The sequence below is a fragment of the Terrapene carolina genome, unplaced genomic scaffold (assembly GCF_002925995.2).
Source record: "Terrapene carolina triunguis isolate 2854851 unplaced genomic scaffold, T_m_triunguis-2.0 Scaffold789, whole genome shotgun sequence".
Taxonomy (NCBI): domain Eukaryota; kingdom Metazoa; phylum Chordata; order Testudines; family Emydidae; genus Terrapene; species Terrapene triunguis.
Window position 1 is genome coordinate 2,935,805 of NW_020665140.1, and position 11,836 is coordinate 2,947,640.

Below are 11,836 nucleotides of genomic sequence, written 5' to 3' on the forward strand. Positions count from 1 at the left end.
ATTTTATATGTATAGTTGGGATTATGTTTTCCAATGTGCATTACTTTGCATTTATCAACATTGAATTTCATCTGCCATTTTGTTGTCCAGTCACCCAGTTTTGTGAGATCCTTTTGTAGCTCTTCGCAGTCTGCCTGGAACTTAACTATCTTGAGTAGTTTTGTATCATCTGCAAGTTTTGCCACCTCACTGTTTATCCCTTTTTCCAGATCATTTATGAATATGTTGAATCGGACTGGTTCCAGTACAGATCCCTGGGGAACACCACTATTTACCGCTTTCCATTCTGAAAATTGACCTTTTATTCCTTCCCTTTGTTTCCTACCTTTTAAACCAGTTACCAATCCATGAGAGGACCTTCCCTCTTATCCCATGACAGTTTACTTTGCTTAAGAGCCTTTGGTGAGTGATCTTGTCAACAGCTTTCTGAAAATCTAAGTACACTATATCCACATCCTTGCTGACCCCCTCAAAGAATTCTAGTAAATTGGTGAGGCATGATTTCCCTTTACAAAAAGGATGTTGACTCTTCTCCAACAAATTACTTTCATTTATGTACCTGACAATTCTGTTATTTACTATAGTTTCAACCAGTTTGCCCAGTACTGAAGTCAGGCTTTCCAGCCTGTAATTTCCAGGATCACCTCTGCAGCCCTTTTTAAAAATTGGCATCACATTAGCTATCCTCCAGTCATTTGGTATAGAGGTTGATTTAAATGATAGGTTATCGACTACAGTTACTAGTTCTGCAATTTCACATTTGAGTTCCTTCAAAACTCTTGGGTGAATACCATCTGGTCCTGGTGACTTATTACTGTTTAGTTTATCAATCTCTAATGACACCTCAATCTGGGACAGTTCCTCAAATTTATCACCTAAACAGAATGGCTGAGGTTTGGGAATCCCCCTCACATCCTCAGCTGTGAAAACCAATGCAAAGAATTCATTTAGTTTCTCCGCAATGGCCTTATCGTCCTTAGTGCTTCTTTAGCATCTCGATCATCCAGTGGCCCCATTGGTTGTTTAGCAGGCTTGCTGCTTCTGATGTACTTTTAAACAATTGCTATTACTTTGAGTCTTTGGCTAGCTGTTCTTCAAATTCTTTTTTGGCCTTCCTAATTATATTTTTACGCTTCAGTTGCCTGAGTTTATGCTCCTGTCTATTTTCCTCACTAGGATTTAACTTACACTTTTTAAAAGAATGCCTTTGTGTCTCTCACTGCTTCTTTTACTTTGCTGTTTAGCCACAGTGGCACTTCTTTAGTTCTCTGTGTTTTTTAATTTGGGATATACATTTAAGTTGAGCCTCTATTATGGTGTCTTTAAAAAGTTTCCATGCAGCTGGCAGGGATTTTACTTTTGGTTTGTATCTTTTAATTTCTGTTTAATTAACTTCTTCATTTTTGTGTAGTTCCCCCTTCCTGAAATTAAATGCTACTGTGTTTGGCTGTTGTGGTGTTTTCCCCAACACAGGGATGTTAAATATAAGTATATTATGGTCACTATTACCAAGCGGTTCAGCTATATTCACCTCTTGGACCAGATCCTGTGCTCCACTTAGTACTAAATCAAGAATTGCCTCTCCTCTTCTGGGTTCCAGGACTAGCTGCTCCAAGAAGCAGTTATTTAAGATGTCAAGAAACTTTATTTGTGCATCCAGTCCGGAGGTGACATGTATCCAGTCAATATGGGGATAGTTGAAATCCCTCATTATTATTGAGGTTTTTTTTATTTTTATAGCCTCTTTAATTTCCCTGAGCATTTCAGTCACTATCACCATCCTGGTCAGGTGGTCTGTAATATATATCCCTACTGTTATATTACTATCCATAGAGATTCTATGGTACAGTTTGGTTCATTTAAGATTTTTACTTCATTTGATTCTATGCTTTCTTTCACATATAGTGCCACTCCCCCACCAGCACTCTGTCCTTCCAATATATTTTGTACCCTGGCATTACTGTGTCCCTTTGATTATCCTCATTCCACCAAGTTTCTGAGATCCCTATTATATCAATATCTCATTTAATAGGAGGCACTCTAGTCCACCCATCTTATTATTTAGACTTCTACAATTGGTATATAAGCACTTTAAAAACTTGCCACTTTTTAGCTGTCTGCCATTACATGATGGAATTGAATGGGACTCTCTTTTTCATTTGACCGTTTCTCATCAGATCCGACCTGTATTTTATCATCTTCCATCCTCTCCACCTTACTAGGATATAGAGAATCTCCATGAATAGATCCTCCCCTAAGGGATGTCTCTGTCCGCTCCTCTGCACCTGTCAGTTTTACACCAGCCCTTAGTTTAAAAACTGCTCTAGGACCATCCTTTGCCCTTTGATAGCATATCAGAAGAAGCCTCTGTCTCTCTCTCTTGATGGCAAAGAAGCAATGCATTACCAACACAAGAGAGCTGTATTAACTGGAGCCTCTGTATCACCTCGCTCTCTGTGGGGTACATGTCAGCGCTGAACAGAGTTCTAGGAAAATCAGCCTGTACTTAAAGGATTCGTTTGGGGAGTGTCAGTGCTGCAGATGGTTTTTAAATGCTAGATTTTAGCTCTTGGGAAGCTGCTGCACGAATCTTTTGGCTTAGGTCAAGGATATGGCGTTTGTCCGCGCTCAGGCACCTAACTTCACATTCATCCCGGATGCCACGCTATTGACATCACGAGGATGAAGGTGGTCCCTGAAGTTTCACCATCATTTGCCGTGGACACAAGGTCAGCTGTAAGCGTTTACTTCTGGGTCAAGGTGCCTCCTTCTGGCTGCCAAACGCAGGACATGCTCCCTGATAACTCTGTCCAGCGCAACAGATCCCCAGCCTGGTGGGGCTAACATGGTGTAAAACCTGCTCACCTTTGAACGGAAAAAAACAGAGGCACGACAGATGTGCCGTGAGGGCTCCTCTGCGGTGCATTATTTCAAACAAGGTTCCCCCCCAGCAGCCCCATGTCACCAACAGGGCGAAGAACACGGCAATGGACCGTGCCCGTACCCCTGAGTGCTGCCCGTCCCCAACAGGTCACATTGCTTAAGCACAGCAGTAGAGTGCACGGACATGTGGCGTGCACATCAGGGAAAGGCATGTCACACACCTGCTTTATCATCCAGACGAAAGGCATGTCACACACCTGCTGCTGCTGAGCTGCGACATGCTGCTTCGGCTGTGCAGTGCCATGACCGGGCTGTAGCTTTTGGCATGCGGCAGCCTAGGTGGCAAACAGCTGGTGTCTGACATGCCTGTATTGTTCTGCATTCCACGCCGCGCTAAAAAGGCTGCCCCCCTCTTCTCTCACAACACCTGTCAGACACCCAACAATACAGGTATGTGATGGTCAGGGCCTGGCCAGAGGTAGAAGCCATCAGGTGAGTAGTGTACGTGTACTAATCTCACAAGTCAGTTCCCGTGTCCTTCCTAAAGGAACACACTACTACATTCATGCTACCGGAGAAGGGAACAATAACGGTATCCTGGTATTTTCCCCCATGCTCATGAAACAACCATAGCTGTAGGACTGCAAAACTCGGATGCTCCTAATGTTAGACTTGTAATGTCTTCTACTAACCTAGCCACGGACCTGGGTTTTTAGGTGCGCAGTATTTGGAGAAGTTTAACATTCATCCTTTTGCCCCGAAACCCGCCTCCACCTGAGGATCGGACAGTCCAGTCCAGAAGGAGATCTACGCGAGCTGTAACACGGTGGGTGGAGAATCCATTGTTTGACACAGGCTGCTGTCAGCTCCATCAGCACCTGAGACCATGCACCATCCTGAGCTCTGCTGCGTGGGTTCCCGGGGCAAGTCAGCCCTACACCAGCATATTGCAGATTTTGCAAATCTGCAGTTACCATGCTCCTGCGTGAAAAATTCTTTCATACACACTAGTGGCACACGAGAGAGAGAGAGAAGAAACCACAAGAGTGGTTCTTCAAATTGCCCTTTGCCTCTCAGGGCCACAATTCGTAGGATTTCGATTCCTCCCTCTCTCCCTTTTGAATGAGAAATTGCAAACGGGTCCTTTCACCCTCGTGTATTATTTATACTGCGTATCAGTATAACACTCTCTCGCCACTAGTGAATTATTGTAGTTGCTGGGATGTGAGCTCCCGCATGTAGTTTAATCGTTATGAAAGAACAACCCGTCAAGAGTTGCTGTTCATTTATAAACATACTTGTATGTGAGGGACCATTATGTCTACAATATTACGGTTTCATTTAATAAATCCCACTTCTCTGCATCAAAGTGGAAAAGGCCCAAGAAATAGAGTGTATCGCGGTTACTCCTATTATAGGATGCTAAGACAGACAATGTTAACTTGCAGTCTTTTTAATGCTACCTCTATACCTTGCAGACTTACAGTCTTTAATGGGGTTTATGCGTGTGTTATTATAGTAACAGGGCACAGGGGATTGTCTGGAGGTCTGTTTTTCTCCCTCCTTTTCTCTCTCAGATGGGTCAGAACCAAGAACCTGATACAATTCCTCTTAAATAAATAGAAAGACTCCCATTGATTTCCGTGGAAGTTGGGTTGGGCCTTTACACCCCATATCAGAGCCACCATAACACCTTCGGGAAAAGTCAAACTCAATAAGAATTTTATAGCTGGCCTCTGCCTCAGTCACTGACTGAACTAGACCCTTGGATCCCAATGTGGCCACCACACGTCTGAAAGTTGATAGTGGATTTCCTATCCTCCCTTTTGCCCAGTCTCTTCTCTATGCAAGTGGGTGCAGAGTCAGCGCCAGGAGTTGAGTTATTTTTGGCGGAGTGGCAAGTGTTATGGACTCATAGAAATACAGGGATGGAGAGAACCTCCAGAAGTCACCCAATCCAGTCCCTGGCCCTGAGGCAGGACCAGTAAATCTGGACCATCCATGAGTGATATGAGTTTGCTCAACTTGTTATTAAAAACCTCCAGTGGGATTCTACAACCTCCCTGGGAAGCCTATTCCAGAGCTTAAATTACCCTTCTAGTTAGAAAAAGTTTTCCCTAATAGCTAACCTAAATCTTCCTTGTCCACCTCGAGTCACCCACACAAATATTTGCTGAATGTCTTGAATATTGTTCCACCCTTAGGAGACCTGTTCTGCGTGTAGGACAGAGTTAGAGTGTGTGTCTGCCTGCCTGCCGGTGCCTGCCTCTTTGTCTGTCTGTCTCCCTGTGCGTGTGCCTGCCTCTCTGTATTGTCGGTGCAGACACACTGGCCCACTTTTGTGTATCCTTTTCTCCTCCTTTGTCTCCTTTTCTTGGCTTTGACTCTTTCAGGTGCCCCAGCAGTTGCCCTCGCGTGCTGCTGGTTGCTGGGAGGTGGCTGGCCGCTGCCGCGCTGCTGTTATTGAGGGTGTGAATGCTGGCTGTTGTGCTTCGCTGGGGTAGGGGGCGCCGGGGGGAGGTAGATGATGAAGATGATGATGATGGAGGGGAGGGGTGATGATGGTGTTTAATGCGGGAGCGCAGCTCCCTGGGGAGGTGCCTGAAAGGCCGGTGCGCTCACCAGCTGACAACGCGTGCTCCGCTCCAGACACTCAGCACTGAGGCCAGGAGCCTCTGCCAGCTAGCCCCTCTATTGTCAGCCTCGCTCTAATTAAGAAACACTCACATTACCGCAAGCCACCCCCACACTCTCTTTAGTTCCTCTGCCTCTCTTTTATCTCCTCTCCCCTCCCCAGGTTTAACTCTTTCTTCCTCTCCAGGCCAGAGGTTGGGCAAACAGCAGCCAGCCACTTGCAAGGCAGCAATAAACCGGGGCTGGGACACCGCACTGCAAACTCTACTTTCTCTCGCACGTGTGCTCTGGGGGTGCAGGAGTTGTGTTTAAAAACTAACAAACCCCCCAGGATTCTTCTGCTTTCTAAGGTTGCATAATAGGGAAGAATTCAACCTCGTGCTGTAAACTTTTAACGAGAACGTGCAAGAAACAGGACAAGGGACTCGATCCCGCCTCCATTGCGGTCAAGAACAAAAGCTACAAAATCGATCCCCAAAAATACACTTAAAATATACTGTAACTTTAGACCGGGTAGCAAACCAACATGAAACTCACTAGAGCAGGCTGCCTCTTGGAAATTCCCACGATCTGACTGGTGGCCAGCGAGCCTGTGTAGGTCTAAAAGGGAAGCTAAACCAAAACTTTTTGGCCAAATACAAACGATCCGCACATGCATAAGCCAGTGGAATCTCCCACAAAGCGTCCACGCCCCCACCCCCTAAACACATTGTATTTCACATTCTGGGAGATACTTAGAGTTCAGCCAAATTTCGACGCCCGACTAATACTTTATCTGAACTGGAGAGTCAGAAGCGTAACTTAAAAATACTATGAGCACACAAACAGCCCACCCTGATCAGCTTCAAGAGGGGTTGTGTGTGTGTGTGTTATTTTAAGTTAATACTAGTGCATACAGAACAAACACTGTCGTAAATTCAATAAAGCGATTTATCCATCTTCATTACTTAAAGCAATGTTGTCTCTTTGTTTGTTTGGGAGATATTAAGCATGCTTAGCTTGCAACACATAGTTGATTCCTTTGCTAGTATCTTGGATACTTGGATGTGACTTTGGAAGGTAGAAGCTAATTGCTAATAATGGAGAGAAAGGAACCAGCCAGCATAGCGGGAGTGGTCTGGCATATGGGGAATGAGCAGGCTGAACACTCAATATTCAAGTTTCCAAAATATTAATGAGATTATAGCAACCTGCAGCTATATGTTACAGCTTGTTAATGGAGTGTAAGAGTGTGGGCTGCCAAACGTTTGTTATGCAAACTCTATAGCAGAACCTTAAAATGGAAATGTGTCTATGTCTCTCTTTCAAAGAAGTGTCTATAAAAAAAACTGAATCCCCAACTATAGATGTGAAGATTAACACACTGCATGGTACAGTTGATTGGTCAATAGCTAGAACATTTCCTACTAGCGTGGATGATTTTATATATGCTTTTCAAATCACTTTGCACTCACAAATAGCCTGTGTCAGATTTTTTTGTTTGGATGAAATGAGAAAAACCTTCTGAAAAAAATGAAAATAGTTTCCCACATCTTTTCCCTCACGCACACACACAAATATATACGCATGACAAAGACATAGCTGGGCCAGTTCAATTAAATTGATAATATATCACAACGCTAATCCCCCGTGTTGCATCATTCACTACATATGTGAACTTTTAAAAAAAATTAATCTTGTTTAAAGCACCGAGTGAGATATTTCTATGGCAGATCTATGTACAGCACGATAATTTTAAAAGAGTTTTCTGGGCTGAAAGTCAAAGGCTTGCTGCCTATTAACTACTATGAAAACCTCAACATTTTAGAAATAAGTAGTAATCAAAAATATAAACCCGGAAACAATCGTGAAGTTTTGAAAGTGAAATGACCCTGCTGATGAACTTTTCACCCTACCCAGGTTGGTAAATATATCCCCAGCAGTTAGAGCGTTAGTGTGGAAGCAGTGACTTGATTCGTTTAAGCCACCCGAAGATGTTTATCTGCAGCACAGCAAACCCGGCAGTGCAAAAGGTTATCAAGGGGACAGGTGCATGATCTCTTTCCTGGAAAGCGTCACGATCACCTGCTTTTTGCAGACTGCCTGCTTGCTATCGGCACACCTACCGGAGCAGTTTGATTGTCAGTTAGACCTAGGTGAGGTTTCACCTGCTGAAAGCACGAAAATAACGCAATGGAGAAGGAAGAAGCCCGTGCAGAAAGAAACCGTCTCCGGTTGATGGATTCGGTACTCTTTACTCATGCAAAACTCCTGTTGAGTTCAGTGTCTGGTGCTTGTGTTCATTGGAAGTCTTGCCTTTGTGAGAACTGCAGGAGAAATCCTCGGTGGATTTCCACACTAGGGTTTTTATTTATTTATTTTTTAAAGAAATTGATTAAGGACACTGGGTCAAATCCTGCTCTCCTTTCCTCGGGCGAATACTCAATATTCAAGTTTCCAAAAAATTAATGAGATTATAGCAACCTGCAGTAATATGTTACAGCTTGTTAATGGAGTGTAAGCGTGAAGTTAAGGCATTACTTACTTGGGGAAGGATTTGGGCCGGTGTCTCAAGAATCCGACCCTACAAGACAAAGTAATGGCCCAGTCCCTGCATCATTGAAAGAGGCGAGAGATTTGCACTTCAGTGGAGCACGCCTCAAAACCTTAAACACAGAACAAGGCGCTGACTTGATTTCCAAACCTCAAACTTGATTTTTAAATTGAGCACTTTGGAGAGTTGCATCCATAGTAAATGTTGGTCCGCGTTACAGGGAGACACCACATTATTGAGAGGCGCAGCCATGTTAAGATATGGCACCCAAGGAAAATTTTCGTTTCAGACCTACAGGGTAGCTCGCCAATAGACATGAGCCGCAGCCCGCCTGTTTTATTTGCGGTAAGTAAATACCTTTGGACTACAGGTCCACATTTCAACAGTAGCTGGACCCTCTTTATGGCTTTCAGGACATACAGATTTTCACGCACGTTAAAATCCTCATTGGAAATACGATATTAGAAATAGTCCTCATTAAAAATACGATACACCAATAGGTTTTAGCTTTTTGACAGATGAATACTCTCGACTTTTATGGCCCCAAGCGATTATATCTTTTCCTTTAGAACTTGTTCCGAAACTTGCTCGAGAACTGCAAGCCGCTCTTCTTGAACTACTTTTGCCTCAGTAAGGACCACCGGGGCAAGTCACTTCATACCCAGAGCTAGGAGAAGGAAGGGCAAACTACCCGTGCAGCGCTCGTGACCCGCCCTTTCAAATCATTATTGCAAGTCTGTTCAGCTTTCCAATTAGTGTACGCGGCTTCCAGAACTCCTAACCAACTTCAGTTTAAGGCTCCCTCTAGCCCACGGGGGGGTTGTACAGTAGTTCCCTCTTCTCATGCGATGAGCATGGTTACACCAGAACCAGCTATGCTCATGCCACGGCTCATCAGGGCAACTGCTCCGAGACAATGCGCTCACTCCCGTTCCCATTGAAGTCAACGGGAGTTTTGCGGTTGTGCCAATGTTGTTGGTTTTAGTTACACCGGTGTAATGGAGAACGGAATTTGAACAATTAACGTGAAGGGGAGCAGGACGAGTCCCTCAGAGAGCAGAACGCCGATAGGGGTCCCATCCTGCAATCCGAACTCAGGCAACGCTCACCTGTTGCAATGGGAATTTTAGTGCCGGGACAAGTCCTCTCTTTCCTAACCCCAAAAGGGAAGAGTGTTACCTGTTAGAATCAGGAACAGATTAAAAGAAGTATTGATAAAGAGAGTATTGTTGCAGTCCTAAGTGATTAATGCCGTTCATTATACAATTCATAGTTTTGAAGTAGGTCTAAATAGCAGAGGGTTTTTTTATTTGTTTTCCACGCACAGGTGCAAATTAGAGAATTGAAACCACAGGTGATGTAAATTCTGATATCCTACAGATCCACGCGATCAAATGCACCCCCCCCCCCACAGCCATCTCATGGCGATGTATGTCAGAGTATTCAGAAAGAGCCCTTTTAAAGAAATCAGTACTCATTTTGAAATACAAGTGTTCTGTATATTTTTTATTATGGCTTTTGAAAAATAATAGTCCAACCAATCTTCCCCCCATATTTATTTGATCTCAAAAATTATAGAAAACAATGGCAGTTGGCGTTGCTAAATTAAAAAAACAAAACATTCGTGTAGAAAAGTTAAAAAAAATAAAAGCAGAAATAGTAGCAAACACTCCTTAATAAATAAGTTTCCTAATATCACAAAAGCAAAATAAAATTCACATAAAACTTTGACACTTAAAGAGCTTAAGGACTATAAGTGGCTAAATTAAATAATGGTCTCCAATTGGCAATTAGTTACTTTCCTCTTGAAGCCGCATCTCCAGCCGCTGATAAAGTGCTTGCGCCAAGTTTCCCCAAAAGATGCCAACATCAACACGGGACATTTAAAAATCCGCCTTTTCTCTGGTATTTACAGCACAGGAGTATGCTATTTACAATTTTTTGTTTGTTTCCATAACAATAAAATTCGGAAACCGGACCGGCATTTCGGAAGACTTTTGTGTAAGTATCTGTGCAGACACAAACGGTAATTCAATTTTAGCAAGTTAAGTGTTCACAGTGGATTTGCTATTCGCGAGCAATGCAAGTGAAGCTCCGAACTACAAGGCAGCACGTTGGTTGGGGAAAAGGGGGGGCGGGGAGAGAGAAATTATAACAATCCGTATGCAAAGAAAGGGAAATGGGATGGGGTGGATAAAGGGGACACTGAATCACAAAATAGCCATTTCCATATACCAACCAAGGAGAAGGCTGGAGATTCATAAGCTAAAGGAATCGATGCTATTTTCAACAGCCTTTTGTGGTCTATTTTAACAGCGGAAGCAGATACATGGCAAAATTTTCAGCAGTCATAGCGCCCCTTTTTCGCCCCCCCCCCCGGCCCGTGGCAGACTGGGACAGCTCTGGTTGTGGCTCTGCCCCTGTCGCCCCGGTGGTGCTGCTGGGCTCCCTCCCTAGCTGGCCTCATCAGAGTCACTGTAGTGGGAGCGGGGCGAGAACTCTCCATCGCTCCTGTGGGACCTGGGCGATGGTTTGCTCCTCTCCTGCGGCTGCCCGAGGAGGGCCGGGGAGGGGGCTTTCTGTGCCATCAGGGCGCTCTCCTGGAAAGAGAAGTGCAGAGGGTCCAGGGGCACGGAGTAGCCCCCCGCAGCCGGCTGCTGGGGGAAGCGAGTCCTGCAGTGACCGGAGGGCGAGGGTCTCTGCTGCTGCCCCTGTCCTTGCCCTGCAGCTCCGGCCTCTGCTCCGGTTGCCTCGTGGGGCGGCGCGCGGTGCTCGCCCTTGCCTGGGGTGTCGGCGGGCGCGGCCGGGCTGTGCAGCAGCTCGGCCAGCGCGCTAATGTAGATCTGCGCCATCTGCAGGGTCTCGTACTTGGACAGCTTCTTGTCGTTGTTGAAGGAGGGGATGACATTGCGCAGCTGGTCGAAGGCGTGGTTCAGCCCGTGCATCCGCCGCCGCTCCCGGGCGTTGGCCGCCAGCCGTCGCTGCTTCTGCACGCCGCTCACCTGCTGCCGGAGCCCCCCGGACGGGGCGCGCTGCCTGCCGCAGCCCGACACCCCCTCCGCCGACGGGACGCCCCCTGGCAGCTTGCACAGTTTCCCCGAGGGGCCGCTCCTGCAGCCGCCCAGGTGCTGCTCGGCTCCCCCCGCCTCCAGCGGCTCCTCCTCCTCCTCCTCCGCTGCTCCGGGCAGCAGGTATCTGGGGGAGGCGGCGGCGGCTGCGGGGACGCGTGCCGGGCAGCACATGCCCAGCCAAGCGGGGGGGAAACCGCAACCGGGATGCTCCTGCCCGAGGAGAGTCTGCTCCAGCTGCTGCTGGGCCCCCAAGTCCCTGCCGCCTTCCACCCACTCGGCGGCGGCCGCCCGCAGGTGGCTCATCGCGCCGGGCGCTGCAGACCAAAGCGGGGTGGGAAGCAGGGAAGCGCGAGAGGGGGCAGAACAGCCCTGGCGAGTTCTGCTGCACGCGCCCCCCGCCTCTCCCACGCGCCCCCCCCCCCACCTCTACCCTGGCTCCGGGGACCTCGGGCGCACACACAGCTCGCGTGCAACCAGCCTTCTCCGGTTGCGGACGGCGCTGCGCCCCCTTTAAAAAGCGGCACGCGCCGGGGTCCCCCCCCCCACCCGCCTCCCGCCTCCTCGCGCCCCACCCTCTGCCTCCCGCCCTCCTCGCGCCGGTCGCGTGGCGGCTCAGCCAATGGAGCGCGCGGGTCTGTCGCGTGCTGGGAGCCAATGGCAGGAGGGGCTTGGCCCGCTCCGGGGGAGAAAAAGTTGCAGCGGAGACTCCGGGGAT

At 47.0% G+C, this 11,836-nt stretch overlaps 1 protein-coding gene across 1 annotated transcript; it reads right to left on the reverse strand.

Moving 5' to 3' along the window:
* Nucleotides 1-10,503: 10,503 nt before the first annotated feature.
* Nucleotides 10,504-11,424, reverse strand: ATOH1 (atonal bHLH transcription factor 1). Its single transcript, XM_024197617.2, has one exon. The coding sequence runs from the start codon at nucleotides 11,422-11,424 to the stop codon at nucleotides 10,504-10,506; it is 921 nt and encodes a 306-aa protein (XP_024053385.1).
* Nucleotides 11,425-11,836: the final 412 nt, after the last annotated feature.

What these genes read in the sequence shown, in the direction of transcription:
- ATOH1 (XM_024197617.2), bottom strand. Translation starts at nt 11,424, where the DNA reads ATGAGCCACCTGCGGGCGGCCGCCGCCGAGTGGGTGGAAGGCGGCAGG.